This window comes from Merops nubicus, unplaced genomic scaffold (assembly GCF_000691845.1).
Source record: "Merops nubicus isolate BGI_N331 unplaced genomic scaffold, ASM69184v1 scaffold12847, whole genome shotgun sequence".
In the NCBI taxonomy this organism is placed as follows: domain Eukaryota; kingdom Metazoa; phylum Chordata; class Aves; order Coraciiformes; family Meropidae; genus Merops; species Merops nubicus.
The window spans coordinates 25,423-41,908 of record NW_008621045.1 but is presented as its reverse complement, the minus strand read 5'-3'; the positions used below and the strand labels follow the sequence as shown (position 1 = coordinate 41,908).

The 16,486-nt window shown below is 40.0% G+C and overlaps 1 protein-coding gene across 1 annotated transcript in view; it reads left to right on the top strand.

Annotated features, from left to right (window-relative positions):
* The window catches only part of SAMD3 (sterile alpha motif domain containing 3), a 39,756-nt gene that overhangs the window by 16,101 nt on the left and 7,169 nt on the right, over positions 1 to 16,486 (top strand). Inside the window, exon 5 of the mRNA XM_008944321.1 lies at positions 5,483 to 5,650. Coding sequence (XP_008942569.1) covers positions 5,483 to 5,650 — 168 coding nt within the window. The remainder of the gene's footprint in view (positions 1 to 5,482; positions 5,651 to 16,486) is intronic.

The window sequence follows — 16,486 nt, the reverse complement described above, 5'->3', positions numbered from 1 at the left end:
AGTTTAAATAAATAGGACTTTTTGTAAAAAAAAAAGGAAACAACACAGACAAACAGAAAGCATCACAAAGAAGCCAAGCCTTTAAAAAGCTGCCTAACATATGACTGATGCTCCTTGCAATATAATTGCTTGTGTGATAGATATCTAGCTACAGCATGTAGTAATACTACGGGTTTAGGTATGTTGGGAATCTGGGCCTAATTAAAAAGAAAAAAAGTTATTTAAAAACACTGTTTGGGATTGCAATGGGAATGTAAAGAAAGCAGTGGAAGGAGATCAGTTAAATTTCAGCTGCATTTTTTCACGTTTGTGACCAAGAGTACATATTTGTAGTCTCAGAGGGCAGTGTTTCCTTTTTGACTTCACATCATTGCTTTGCTATGTGATACTTTTATAGCATCTTGTAAAAGCTTGTGAGACTCAGTGGGGATTGTTAGCTTCAAATGTATATAAATATCTATCTTGTGTACAGTTACTGCAGAAAGCAAAATAATGTTGAGAATAAAAAATATATAAGGATTAAAGGATGGCTATTCTCATTCTCCCCTGAGCCCAGGCATTGTAGGAGGGAAGGGACTAAAGAAAAACACATCTCAGAAAGGAGAGAGGGAGCAGAAGGATCAGAGAGCAACTGTCCACCCTTATTTTCAATTGGGATTCCTCTCTGAACACGCCACTGGGGGTCCCCAGGCAGTATCCTGGGTTATTCTAGGGCTTTGCCTGGCTCCCTTTGTGAAGAAGAGCTGCAGTGATGTTCCAGAGGGGTCCAAAGACCTTTTTACAGCCTTTATCTTTTAAAAACTGTCTTTAAACAGATGTTCTTGAGCTAGGTTTTCAAAGGGCTTTCAATTCAGCAAGACCAGCTGTGGTCCCAGATCGATCCCAGAACTGGTGCTGGCAGAAGTTATGTGATGGGGCTGAGACTTCAGAGTTGTTCTTCTATCTTGATATTTCTCTCATGCCTGCTAGAAAGCATATATGGAAGAAACCACCATAAGTAAGTGAGGCAGCTGGAATTAGCAGTTTGCAATATTGCAAGTCTAACCCTTCTGAGCCAGCCCCTCCATTGCTTGAGGCAGGAAAAAATGTACTGAAGGTATATGTCTGTATAGTTAATTTTGGAGGAGGGCGTGAGAATGAATTACTATTTTTATTGCCCTACTGTTAGACATTCTGTCCTTCCTTCACAATCACAAAGGCTATAAATATTTCTTTTTTTCTTGATCTGAGATAGTTGGGTGTTACAACAGCAACGGCTTAAAACAAACCCTACACATGCACACGGCTATTTAGCATAAGTCTTGCAGTAAAACAATTTGTATACCTTTAAAAAATAAATGAACAGCAACAACAAAAATTTAATAAACACCATTCTTCATATTTTCTCAAAAAAGCTATCTTCAGCAGCTCAAAAAATGAAGTTTTTTTCTAGACTTTTCTTTCAGAATTACCTTGGGCTAGCACAGGACTATAATAATTTCTGCTTGTTGATTCTGATAACAGCATTCATTCACAGGTTTTGTAAGACATAAAAAATTACCAAAATGTTCTAAATACCTCAAATTTGTTTATCTATAATAATTAGACAGTTATTATTACAGTTTTTGAATAGTACATTAAAAGTATTTAAGAAAACTCTTCAATAAAATAATTCAGAGTCACAGAATCACAGAATGTTAGGGGTCGGAAGGGACCTCCTGGAGATCATCAAGTCCAACCCCCTTGCCAGACCAAGACCCTCTAGTCTAGGGCAGGTCACAGAGGAACACATCCAGATGGGTCTGGAGACAAGTCAAAGCAGAGAGGTCTTTATTTGGGGTCTGATAGCTAGATGTGGAAAAAGAAACCTGTAACATGCGAGTAGTATTTTAGCAAAAATGCTAGTTACATTATTTACAACATGTGCGTAAACTTCTGGAGATGTAGTTCATATAATGTGGTTTTGTTGTCTACATTGGGAAGAGAGAAATAGCACTGTAGAAGTTTTTGGTTCTTTCTGTGCTCTTCAAAGAAAACCTTAGGTGACCAGCTGTGCACAGATGTCTGTGTCTGATAGAGATCTACCTCCTTTTGGTGTGTTGTAAGGCTGGAGAAAGGGACACATCAAACACTGCAGTTCAGGTGGGCAGGCCTCTGGGAATAACGGTTTCCAGGACTAGTAGATTAATAAGATTAACTTAATATATTTAGAATACCATAAACATGCTTTCAAATATTCACACTTTTAATTTCTTGTCAAAGTTACAGGAAAAAGAAATAGTTAAAACAAACAAACAAACAAACCAACCCAAACAAACAAAACCACAAAAAAAAAACCAAACAACAAAACATGAAACCCAACAGTGTAAGAGGCTTATGGAGCACTTGGAGTGAAATTAATTTCCCTACCCCATCCCAAGATTAACTTTTGGAAAAAGTGCTTTAAAGTGATTAACAAGGAATTTTTATGGCAATGTTTTCTTCTACTTAAAGAACAATGCTATCCTAAAGTAACATATAAAGCATTAAAAAAAAAAGTTTCAATTTAAAAATGAAATGGGTTATTTGATTTATGACCTATAATATAACTAGTGCAACATTTGTAAGTAGTTACAGACAAATCGGTTATACAGAAAAAGCCAAGGTTGTAGTCACAGCGGGCAAGAGAAAATTGGCATGACATTGTTTCTGAGTACTTCAAGATATTATTCTATTTGTATTTATTCCTTTTACAAGGGTAACAACCAACCACTTGGAGTCACTGCCCTTATTTCATTTCATTTCAGATAACAGTTGAAAAGTGTCTGATTGCAAGACAACCATACATGAGCAAGGAAAAGAGAGGGCTTCTTATCTGCACTGCATGCAAAAGCTTTGCCTAAGCAGCTCCTTCCAGCTCGGGGCTGCCAAGCAGTGCCATGATGCTGGTGAAAGCTGGGATGCCAGTGCTGACATGTCTGATTTATGTAACCACTGTGCACAAAATGATTATTCGCTAGTAAATTACTGCTTTTAATCTGCATGTAATCCTTTCCTTTCTATGTCAGGCAGACACAGCCTAATCCTTCTGCTTCCTTACAAGCATTGTAAACCTGGAGTAGTTTAGTTTTTTTTTTTTTTTTTTTAAAAATTAATCAAAAATAAAATATATCAGCTCAAAAATATTGATGAAAGCATCCTTTTTAGAAATTGCATTATCCACTAGGGAAACCACATCAATGTGTGTGCTCAGTCTCATTCATGAAATAGGTATGTACGAAGGGACTTGGCTAAGCTTATGAGAATCCTATTACAGAAATAGATTCAGTTAAAACTCTTAATTTATCCGAGGACAGGAGGATGAAACAGCTGAATGTTTTGAACTTCAAGGGATATTTAAAGCTCTGCATAGGTGTCAGCATGTTCTTTCATGCAGAAGAATAAGTGAAAATGTTTCTAGCCAAAGGTTTTCAGAAGGAAACTGACAAAGCTCAACTAAGGGAATATTTAAATTGTCAGCTGGTAATATATTCTGAGATGATAATGTTTTAAAATATTTTAACACCTGTTGAACACTTCAGGGAAGTGTTAAGCTAAGGTTTTTGTTTGCTTGTTTCATAACAACCTTAAAATAACAATGTTTCAAATAAATTTTGCTAGACATATAAGACTGGGGTATTTATATCTATATGTAAATGCATAGGGCTAGAACTGTAAATATATTTAGGAACCTTAATGGTTCAGGCAGATACCAAGTGGGATTTTCAAGGCATGCAGTCACCATACTGCTTTTGAGAACAGTGCTGGGGTATAATACTCAAATTGAGGCTGTAAATATACCTTGTGAGAAGACTGGGTGAGCAGTTGTGCTCTGTTTCTAATCACTACGTTCAGGTTTGTGATGATGTGACTCCTGTTCTGTCAGAATCCTAAGTATGAAGTTTACACATGAGAAATGTAGATGGGTTTGTTTTCTTTCCAGTTCTCAGATGTTCACATGTGACTGGCAGAGAGGGGATGCTTCTGTAAGAGCCTATAAGTGGGTGGCAGGAAGTGTCCCCTCAGAAAGGGGGACCAGCTGCCCTGGCTGGTCCAGGTCTGCTGAAGAAGATATGGGTTAGATGCCACAGGGGCTGTTCTCATAGCTCTTCCAAGGGAGATCTTGCTTTTAGGCTTGGGGGCGTGAAAGTCAGCTAGTACCCATGGGAGGCAGGAGCAGTCTCTTCAGTAGTAGAAATGCAGGGTCCTACTGCTTGCACCACCATCTTTTAAGTGACCCTCTGATCTGTATCCCATGGGTGAAAAAGGCAGTCATGTCGGACTTGCTGCAAAGAAAAACACTGTGCTATTTACTCTGCTTTTACTGAGTTCTGCTTTACACCAAAGTTAACTAATAATGGATGTAGTTTTGGTAAGAAATTTGGGGTAATCATTTTCCGTTTATATTGTGGTTTAGTATGTCAGTGAGCACAGCCTTAACTATAGTGTCAGAGTCAATTTTAGCAAATGAGGTAACAGCTCTCCCTTGGCATGTCCTGCCATTTACATTCACTTTTCTGAGTAATTTTTATTCCCTCTGACTGTTGGAAACCCCTCAATAACTGAAATAAGCAGTTGCTTTTGAGGATCTGACAAAACATTTTGACCATTCACAACTGCAGGGCTTGCCTGAAGACATGCTTAGTAGACTTGGCTTAGTAATTGCCTCCCTGGTCGTTATCATGCCTGGGTCCTGCCATAGGATGCCCAGCCAGGGACTGCAGGTTAACAGCCATCTGTCCATAAGGATGCATGAGGAAATCCAGCTGCCAAGGAGTGATGACTGGCTCCACGAAACAGGGACTCCATCCTCTTGCAATGCAGACCTGCCTTTAAATTGCAGTTTACATGCCTTGAGGAGTCTCACAAATGCTAAGACCTACTTAAGTGATTTTTGTAATCCGGTAATTTTGAACTCAGTTTAATAATACACTTGATCTAATATAACTGTAAGCTTCCTGCAAAAGGGAGCATCCCACTGTGTCTTTCACGCTCCCTTGCAATAATCATACAGTTGCACAACAAGTCAGAGGCAGGGGAAAAATAATCCACTCAAAAAACCCAAACCATTAGTCTTCTGTGGCATCGGTGAGCTGATTTGATTCACCATGTAGTTTCATGACCTGATGTCGTTGGCAGAGCATCCAAAAGTCGAGCCGAGAAATGGAAAGCAAACTGCAGTTTCATTGACGTGCCTGGTTGTATTGGGTAAATCTAACCCTTAGGTTCAATTACTGTCATCCTTAATGAACCATGCTAGTGCCAGTAGCCCTGATGTTTAGTTGCCACAGAGTCTTATACCACAGGTGTTTGTGTTTCCTTCAGTCCCGAAGACACCCGTGTGTGGATGCCACCCTACAAGTCTTTTTCTACTTAGTGGCAAGAGTTTTGTATAAAGTAGTTAGATGAAACAGAGTGACCTGCTTTAAGAAAGGGGCAGATTTTTGAAAAATACTGGTAATGGCAGATTTTTTTCCCTATGCAGTTGCTATGGAAACGGGCCCTTAAAGATCGTTTCAAATATGTGCGGAGACCCATTGAAGATGATGAGCAAGTCCTGAGGAACAAGTGCAAGTTTGGCCACAGGCGAGGACAGACCAGGAAATTTTCATTTGCTGAAAACAAACCTGGTGACATCCAGGTGCAGGTGGAGGTAAGATTTTTATTTTTTGGTGCTTAACTGAGTTCTCTATCTTCAAGCTTCTCTGCTGTGGTAAGGCCACCAGCCAGAAAGGGGAAAATGAAGTGATCTCATCCTATTTAAACTCATTTTGTATAGAATTTGTCCTATAGCTAGACCCTTGACTTCTTTTCATTTCTGGAAAACTAAGTATCAGCAGTGGAGCTAAACTTGATGCTGGATGCCTTGCACATTTGTTGTTATTTAGAATTGTTGTTAACTGAACAGAAAATTCTTTTTTTTTTTTTTAATGCAATGTTCCTATTTTGCTTTGTTACACACCTCCAGTTAGAGTGAAAAAGATGGATGTTTATGTTTAAGAGTTGAAACCTCTGTACAAATAAGATTGTAAAGGGATATTTCAGCTGGTTGCAAATGGCCATATCCTACTGCCCCATTGCACTTTGTTATACAGAAGCTGTTTGTCTTGGTGTGTGATATACATAGGGATGTTTAAGAAGGTATGCATGCAGTTATGTACATCCCTTTAGTGAGAAAATTCAGAGAACTATCACTGTTCAGTAAATGTTTGAATCATGCTGATTAATTTTCATAAGTACATTAAAGTTCCAGTTACTTTCTTGTGCTACCATTAAAATGTGGGAAAATTTAAACAATTGTAATAATGAGATAAAGAAGATGTCTAATCAGATATTTGACTTTAATATATGCTTGTCTGTCCTGTTGTTTATCAGACACATCTGGTAAACAGGGGAGCAAAAGTGTTTTTTTCTGGATGCATGTCTGCATACATCACTCTTGTGTTTCAAGGTAGCTGTAGTTTTCTACCAAAAATGATGTGTGGGAGTTTTTTATTGTTGTTGTTTTGGTGTGTTGTTCTGTTGTGGTTTTGTTGTGGTTTGTTTTTATTTTGGGGAAGGCGGGGCGGGTAGTGGGGTTTAGAAGCTTCAGTAATTTCTGTTTATCCCTGTTTGGTTAATGTGTGCAGGAACAAACACTTCCCTCTTTTGCCTGCTTTAGTTGAAAGGTTTGCAGAAGAGTGAATTAAGAAACCTTTAATTTGTGTGCAAAACAATCAACAGTTCTGTGTACAGTAAAGGAGAAATTATAGGCTCCTTGTGCGGAAAATGCTGTTGCTGGAGGTCAATGTTCCAACAGGAGACAGAGGAATCCTATAAAAAAACTTTATTTGAATAAAGGGAGAGTCCGCGGGCATATCCCGGTGGGATCTCTCAGTTTTGCTGGGGGACGCAGCCCCCTTTTTATCCTAAACTCCCGGCCGCAAATTTCCCTCCTCCTTTCCCCATCGACTGAGGTACTTGAGCATACAGACTGCCCAGTCCGCCTACTGCATATCCCCCTTGACACGTACCCCCCTTCACATCCTACATATATGTCTCATTAACTTCGTTTTATGCCTCTCCTGGGAGGAGAAGTTACTATGTATAAGTTCATTAAGCATGCCTACTAGTTCCTAAAGTTCAGAAGTTTAGGCTATCCAGACTTCTTGAGGTAGGTATCTGGTTTTGTTTAATTTCATACAAGTCCTCAGGTTCTTCTTGTTTGGTTCTTTTCGTATGTAAAGTGACCATTCTTTTACCTTGGATCACTGATGATTGCATCTCTCTGCCACTCCCCACTGTGAAGACACATTACTCTCCTCTCTATTCTATCACTCCTAGACTTGTGCATCCATTAAGAATTAGCTGTCCGTTATCTGCTAATATTTGGAAAGGGCAAATGTGAGTCTTCCTTGTCACATCAGCTAGTTGAGAAGGGCTGTGTCGTTGATCCCACAGGGATTTTTTCTGTAGAGAAGGTGTCACTGCACTGTGCAGTGTGTCTGTAAACTAGGGATCACCACTCTTTTTAATTGCATTGCCCAAGGCCATCATTGATCATGGCGTAAGAATGAGTCCTACAAAACTGAGGGAATCATAATTTACTTAAACTGTGTTTCTACATTGCAAGCAGAAACACCTTGCTCTGATTTCCTAAATTATGTCACTACAAATGCGCATAGCTGAACAAGATGTATGTTAATATTCTTTTAAACAAATGCAGTGTGGCATTTTTCATTCTGTATATTTAGGAACACACATAAAGGCACCTTTCTGCCAATCCTTAGCACTGATTACTTTGTGATAAATTCAAACTGCTAAATAAAGAATCTTACCCTCAAAAAATAAATATTTCATCTAGAAGCCAATACCTCAGGCAAACCCAGATGATACCCAAATAAATGTTAGCCAGATCCCCTTGCCTTCATTCCTTTTCCAGCTCTGGAAGAACAGATCAGCCTTATGTGGACTAGAAGCCAAAACACATCAGGATTATTTAAGGTAAAAGGGTGAGAAATGAATTCTAGGTTAAGGAGATCTTTGGAGAATAATCAGTGAAAGTTTCCTAGCCCTTCTGTGTCACCACACTCTCCCTTAGATAAGCAGAGCAGGACGTTTAGGGCATTATAAGTCAAAGCCAACTGGCAAGCAGTGCAGATGAAAGAGCACATCTGTTCCCAACAGATGACCTACTTACTAGCCACAGAGCTGACTTAATATATTGAGCTTCAGTTTCTGAACAGTCATAAGATGTAACTCCATCAAATGCGCTTTGTGTCAGCATAATCTTGGATTGTTAATGGTATGAAATTAATAAAAAGATTATATATTAACAGGAAATGCCTCACTGGTATACCTGGCATTTGTTTTTGTATGAGGAGAGTAAAAAACCTATTACTACTAATAAAACCCTTGACGACTCTTTCTACTTCATCACGTGAAAAACAGTTGCTTGCGAGGACAAGCTTCCTGTGATGTTTTGGGACATGTTCAGAGCCACAAATGATGTCTGCCTCTTGGTGTGTCCAAGTTACCTGCCAGCAGGCACTCCCCCAAACACAGCACAAAAGTTACTTGGCCTCCCATGCAAGGCATTGCTTCCAGATGCAGCATCTGGCTTTCTCCTCCAGTTTCTTTAAAACATCTGCTGATATGCTCCTCATTAAAGAGCATTATATACAAGCAAGACTGAAGAGTACTCATTTTAGAGTGGCAGGCACCACAGGAAGAGTCTTGAGCAAGTGCAGTGTTCAAGGCTGTAGAATAATGGTAAGTAAGCACATAAACCCATGCTGGAGGTGTCTGTCACTGAAGGAGGTTTTTTGGTAAAATTATGCTCCTTACAAATAATCATCAGGTTGAGACAGCATTAGAAATAAGCTTGAACTGTGCCTGACATAAACATTAATATGAGCCTCCATGTCTGAGGGATATCCAGAACCTGATCAGGAAAACCTTATTTAAAAAAATTTCTGTCTGTGGAGTGAGAATCCTCCTCAGTCGTTTTCCACAGCCAGGCGAATATCTGTGGAGCTGCAGTAATCCAGAAAAGAGTGCTTTGTAATGGTAACAGCCTCCATCTGCTGCAAATGGGAAGTACTTTCCATAAGAGGGGTGATCACACCGTGAAAATAAATAAGAAAGGCAAGACAATGTCTCCTCTACAGCCAGGGTGGGATTACTGCTAAAACAGCCATCCAGGGGTTTGTTCTGACTGATTTCCTTATTCTTTCTTTTAGCATCAAAATAGCACCATAAAATCCTTCCTCCCCTCTGAGGATTTATTTGTCTTATGGTCCTTGAGGCTATGAGAGAAACCACTTCCTGCCAGTTGTAATAGAAGGAGCCCTAGGCTTGAAGGAGCCAGAAAGAACAAAAAGATAGGATACTCTTGCTGTGCATCTTTTGCCAGAAAATTACCTAAAGGCAGAAGGTGATGGAGAGGGAAGCCTGGCTAGAGCTGGTGATTGGCTTCCATATGATGAAAGCAAGTGGTTCAAACAGCTTAGTCATCACAGGAGTGGTGACCAAACAAAATGTCATTTCATGTTTTCAAGGTTTGAAATCTTTTCCATCTTGAACAGTGTTATCCATGGAAAGTGTGACTTCACAATAAATTCAGTTAGCTCAATACAGACATAAAAATGCCCATAGATATCCTTCATGGTTCCACATGCTGATCGAGAAGGGTGTAGGTCCTGTGTCATATCCCACTACTTCCATCGGTTTCTGGGATACCCTTATGACATCTCAAATGCCACTGAATAGCTATATCTATGCAATTGAATCAAGCTCTATCCATCCATCCATCCATCCATCCATCCATCCATCCATCCATCCATCCATCAATCCCAGCCATTGTATGAGAAAACCTATCAACAAAGGAAATATCCAAGGATATCTTAAGTTACCTGAATTTTAAGGAATGAAAGAGGCTACAAGACTGTTTAAGTAGTTCATGATACTAAACAGAAGTGGAGAGAGAGCACAGTACCTCTTCTACCCATTTTTTTTGCATCCTATGGCAGCCCTTTGTGAAGTCATTGGTCTTTCGCTGAAGCTGTCACACAAGTAAATTTGGAATTAGGTGTGAAAAGGAGAAATAGGCTGACAAGACATTAGTTAAGATAGTGGTAGATGTTTGCAGATAACTGGGCATATTTGCCACACGCAGCAGAGCTGGAAATAACACAATGAAAGCAATTTATAAAAGGGGAACTACCTGGCCATCTCCTTTCTGTGTCTATGGGATAGAGATAAGAGATGTCTAGTGAGACAGGGAGAAGCAGAAGGATTCTGCAGAAATTTAAACTCGTCAAGGTGGACATCTGCTGATACTGTTCCTGTATAGGAATGTTGAAAGTGGTGAATGTGCAAATTCTCTGCCAAGAGGACCAGATGAAAATCAGAGAAGACCTCTGGCCCAGGAGGCATCCAGATAGAAGGTGGGCATCATATGTGCTTACTTTGGTGTTATTGTGCAGTATAAGAGTGGGGAAGCTGGTGAGAACGTTCTTGCCATAACATTGAAGCTTCTGTGTAACTAATGAGGCTCAGAGAGAATGGATGGGACTCCTGGATATGAGCAGAAAGAAGGTTGTTGAAGAGCTGTGTGATGGGCTTCCTGAGTCTGGCCAAACCCTGTATTAAGGGCACCTTAGGTACTCAGAGTCAGATTTAATAATGAGGCTTGGAAAGCTTAACCTGCACAAAGTATCTGGTTCAGGGCAGATGTAGAAGACAGTCCTTGAACCAGCCAGTATGAGGGAGATCATTGGTGGAGGAAGCCAGCCACTTAATGAGGTGAAGCAGATGATCTATGTTGGTTTTTGCCTTCACCCTTCCTCAGCCTGTGCAACCTTTTGCCAAAGTCACCCTGACACTGAAGCTGGGACTCTGCTTGAGCCTCTGGGGGTGGTCTCAGGCCTAATTGTGAGGAGGAAAATAGTGATGGAAACCTTGCTGCTTTTGGGTGCTCCACAGAAGTTTGTTTACCCCCTTGGCTTTATGCTCATCATGGTCAGGAAATGGTCTTTTCTGATGAAAGAAGGAATCAGGATTAAGTGATGTCTACCCTGTGAGCTGGAATTTCTTTTACCTCATATTAGGTAAATTAACCAAATTAGATATTTCCTAGGGACACGCTGTTCTTTCAGGTGATAACTATCATTATGTCTGTTAATGAAATTATGACACTTCAGGAGCTAGAAACTTGAAACAAGGTTTCAAGGAGTGCAGAGAGAATAGGATCTGGGAGGCAGTGGCTGGAAAAAGACAGAAATGAGGAGGAAAAAAAAAAAAGCTATCAGCAAGGGAAGAAGAAACCAACCAAATCAAATGCCTGTAAAACTTTGAAGGGATGAACAGCTTGTGCATGAAATGCAGAAATTCTCTTGGCTCAGTCTTGTGGCTGAGTGGCACTATTGTCAGGTACAGCATTAAGTACCATCTACACTGTGAATGCTGTACACAGATGAAAGCAGGTGTCATGTCCCTTTTCCTCTAGACTAAAAGTCTTCAAGTCAAATGCTTCAATGTCTGCACAGCCACAATGTGAGCAGCCATATACAAATGGTCATTCAATGGCCATACTGTTGAAATGTGCTTTTTCCACTAAAACTTTGTTGTGCATACATAGTGTGTTTTGTTGCTTACCTCATATTTTAAAACACTTTTAGAGTCAAAGCAAAAGCTTCAAACACAAATTCCCGGTGCTACCTTATGCTTCACTTTTTTATTTATGTCACTCAGTATCTCCGTTGTTTTGTGAGTTAACATAAAGTGTGAAATACAGGTTGTCACTTGGTAGAGGAAAACAGATTTCACCATTTTGCTTATGCTGTGTTTGGCAGCTTACAAATCAGAAGGCAGTAGTGATGAGAAATAAACTGACTTAAGTGAGTTTTAAAGTTTCCACTCAGCATTGGCAAGCAAATTTCTCTCTGAAAGTGTCTGCCTGGCTCAAAAGGGCAATTAGGTGTAATTAAAGCAGAGTGTGCTTTAATTAAACGTGGTCTTTGAGTACAAGTCGGTGTGAATCCTGCAGCAGGTTACATGCTCGTTTTGTATGAGAGCAGCCTGCCCATGGCGTTTCACCTGTTTGTGTTCAGACATGCAAGGTGGCACAGTTGCAATGTCTTCTCAATTCTCTCTCACCCTCTGGGGCAAGAAGATGGGCCCTGAGCAGTGTCTAGCTACTGGCTGCCTTTCAGAGTCAGACTTGTTCCAGATCAGTCTGGGGTTGAGTGTTTTGTGTGGTTTTGTTTGTTTGTTTTCCTTAATCAAATCTTCTCTTTCTCATGGCCATAACTTGGTTTGAGTATTCCTCCTGATACAAAGTACCACAGTGTCCAACATACTAAACGTCGTTATGATGAACCTGAAAGTTGCCACAGAAAGAGGGTTTTCCCTTACAATACTGTTATTAAAAACTGTTCTAGGCACTCTATTTTTATGATGCCTTGAGCCTGTATGTATTCCAGACAAAATAGCAGGACCCACTTTTCAATATTCAAGATTCAGATTATGCTCACTTAACTACCTGTGGAAGCTGTTTCTCATCCTGAAGAAGTTAAAAAACCGAATTAGTGGAAAAGGTTATCCCAAACAAGGGTCCCACCAATACTCCCAGTGTGAGTATGCAAGCATCGTATTCTTTCTTTAGGCACAGAGAAGGCACTGAAGCAGCTGCTGCCAGGCTTTCTTGCCTAAGTACCTTGAGCATTGATGCTAACTCTGATGCAAGTAGGCACAGCAGTCAGGAAGTGCTAGCATCATCAATGCTCTAAGCAATAACATGGCTTGGAGAATGCACTGGCATCTTGCAAGGAAAATTTGAAGTGTTTTTTCAAAGAAAATATTACTAGCTGCTGCTGGGAGCTCACAAGGGCAGCAGTAATAAAAGGCAACACAACAGCTGTATGGACACCTCTACTCATCAGCAACCCAGTCCTAAAGGCTGCTGTCAAAGGAGCTCTCATTCAGTGCTGGCACCACTGACCCTGTCTATGTGGCACTACTGTTCTAAGAGATGGTCTCATTACTACTGCATGGTTTATACGCTTTCCAGGCTGAGGATTCTCCATCCAAATTAATTCCCTTAAAGGAATATTCCTAGAGCGTGCCAGATGAGGAGCCTGAATTCCTGGCTGGCAGTAAACAGACCAGCTGCATGCAGTGCAGTGTCCTCAGATCCATCCCTTCAACTCTGCTGGTCCTAGTTGAACCCCTCAAGTTGAAAAGTCAACAGGTCCTGCTGTCATTCTTCAAAAAGTAGATCTTGATTTTTGTTGTTAGTAACAGCAAGGCTATGTTTAGCATTTAGGAAGAGGCACCTGCTGTCCTCAACAGAGAAGCTTTCATCGCTCTGTGATTAGGCAGTCATGTTACTTTGGGGTTGACATTAATGACTTTTAGGATTTATAATGCTGGCTTTCAACAGTTACTGAAAGCTTAGACCTTAGAGATACAAATCATGCATAAGAATTGCTCTCTTCCTCCCCACAGAAGGCTTCCCTCCCTTGGCTGTGGCACTGACTCAAAGTGCCTCACTGGTTGGGGCTTTTTACTATAACACAGTAATGCAATCTTGTACCTTGGGAAAGATCAAGATCCATCAAAAGAACATTAAGGAACTGGGGCTTTATTTGAAAACCTTTCTCCAACCAAATGACATACTATCCTCTTGCTTTGGAAGATGGGAGATGTGAGGGATTTGGAGTCTGGCTGCTTTATGTGTATATGTTTTGTTGCTTTAACATGAGCACTTAATACTTGTCTACTTGTATATGGTTCCAAGCAGAGCTGTGAATATTGACTGGGGGTCACTATTAAAAGATATCTGGACTATAGACAAGGAACCCTACAACCTGTGTTTCTCCTGGATCTTGTGGCTTCATTCACAGATCCCTGAGATACAAAGAAGTTAAGGGTGGTTGGAGGCACGGGCACTCAGGGATGGACTCCCTGTTGCTGTCACCCTCAGCATGTAAATCCAACAGAAGGGCTAGCAGCCTTGGCAGGACAATCCCTCAGGCAAGGTCTAGGTTATGCTGACATTCAAGTACTGGATAACCCTTGCTTACCTCATTAACTTCATTTCTCCATCCTTTTGACCTTTTTCTTTAGTTTGCTGTATTTCTCATGAGCTGTGACACAAAAGCAGCTTGTTTTTTAAAGACATTGACGTAAATTCTCATTTGTTCCAGAAAGATACGTTTGTTTTTTTTTTTAAATAAATCAAGCTTTTATTATTTAAAAAGAAAGGAAATTCTTTCTATTATAAACTAAATATTTAATTGCTATATAAGACAGAATTTGATATAAAAAATAATTAAAGATGACCAATTAACATTCTCCTTATTGCTTCAAGGGAAATGAATGTTACTGGTGACAAAAGTGGAAATCTGGCCAGAGGCAGTTGAGTGACCTTAGGAATGAAGGAGGCTATTTAAGGCTCATTTAAGTAGGCTGTTTTTTTTAGTTCTTTCATATATGCTGTACTGTTAGCTTTGGCTTCTTTTCTTCAGACATTGATACAGGAGATTCTGGCTTTGGTTTAGACCGGACTGCTTTTCCACAACTGAGCTTTAACCAGTCAAAATTTTACTGGAATATTGCTGTGCTGCAACTAGCTTTCTCACTTTGATGGTTAAAGTGGAGAGGATCTGAGTCCTCCCTAAAGTAACATCTGATAAGCTGATAGACCAGTTTAGTAACCAGTTTTCCAAACCCATATTCTTCCTGTTCATACCAACAATGTTAAAGTGAACTATAAAAGGTTTTAAATCACACTTGGAATCATTCTCCAACAATTTAAAATGTGTTGCAAAATGGTATCCTACTGACAAAACATCCTTCCCCCAAAAGAAACCTGCTTCTCAATTACCTTTCCACTTTATAGGCTGTGAACAAGTTGGTTTTTAAACTAAAAGGAAAAACTGAAAACATTTTAAGTGAATCTTGCATTTAGGTGTGACCGAGTTATCATACATTCACTGTACTTCACTAGAACAAAAGGCAAATCTACAAAATAGAAAGAAGGGCTAAAGATAATAGGAACTGAGTTATAAAGCAAGCTACACACTGAATGCATTCTCCTGCAAGCACAGGATTTTGTAACTTTTTAATAAAAGCAAAATCTTTTTTTATGATAGAACGTAATAAATCCTGAGGTCAGAAATAACTTGCGAGTTTCAAATTATGCCCAACTTTCCTCTTCTATCAAAAATTTTCAGATTTTATTTCAATGAAACTATGCTTAGAAATAATGAACAACATAAATCAGAATGCTTTTACCCCTTAGATTTTCCACTAAGTTGACTGAAAATAGCTACTCCTCCACAAACATCTAAATTCACTGTTTTCTAATTTCACACCATTTCTGCTAAAGACAGACACTGCCATTTGACTTAATATCCCAATGACATCCCATTACTCGGTTCTGTTCTTGACTGACAAATGTGTACCACTTGGGTTAAATCAGTTTGGATTAGAAATATGAAATGATGCAGTAGACCTACCCTCCCAATTATAAGCTAATCTATATTTATGTACCACTATAGACTACACTATATTGTTTCTATTCCCCAGTTGGAATGAAATTGTCCAGAGACAAAATGAAATTATGATATATAAAAGGCACAGGCCTGCCACTGTATTACACCCACTGTATATAGTCAAGGAGTCCCCAGAATCATAGCAACTTTGGTTGCTCATGCCAACTCTAGAACTCGGTATTCACTTGCTCTTTCACTGCATGCAGCATTGTTTTACAACATCCCATGTGCTTTGCATCACACTTACCACTACCCGTCCTCAAGGTGCATAAACTTAATTTGTTGTATTTCTACTGTGCTTCAATCAACAAGAAGTAACCTCTGTAACAGCAATGGCTGCTAAGGCCAGTAGAAAACTGTCATTAATTGGTATCCAAACAGTGCTACCACAGATTTGGTACATTTCTGGAGCTCTGTTACTTGACTGAAGTTTTGAGATGCATTTTATGGCTGGGCATTTGTATCTGTTAAATAGACTACCAGTTTAAACCAGCTCTCTTAGAGAGCTTAAAGTTCGGAACTACCTTTCCTCAGCTTAGAAGTGCAGCTTAAAAGGATGGAAACATCACAGGTGGTGATTACTCTAAGCAGGCTGAACACTTGAAGTGCAGGGATTTAATCCCCCAGCCCTGAATCAGGGTTGACATGTGGGTGATGTCCACAACCAGGCAGGATAGACCCTCCTGATCGGTTTTCACACAGGGTCTGCCTGGCCTTGCCTGCGAACCAATTAGGACATCACCACCAGGTGCCCCCACCTTCAGCATTAATGTCAGGTGTCCTGCTTTTATGCTAACAGCGTAAAAGCTGGCTCTGCCTGCAGTGGGGGTGTGTGGTTGGTTTGTTTAATTTAATATGTGTAGTGAGTACACTATGTAGGATTTCCTGTTACTGACAGGGCTCCCAGTGATGGTGGGACACCAATAGGGCTGGGAGCAGGGGGAAGAACG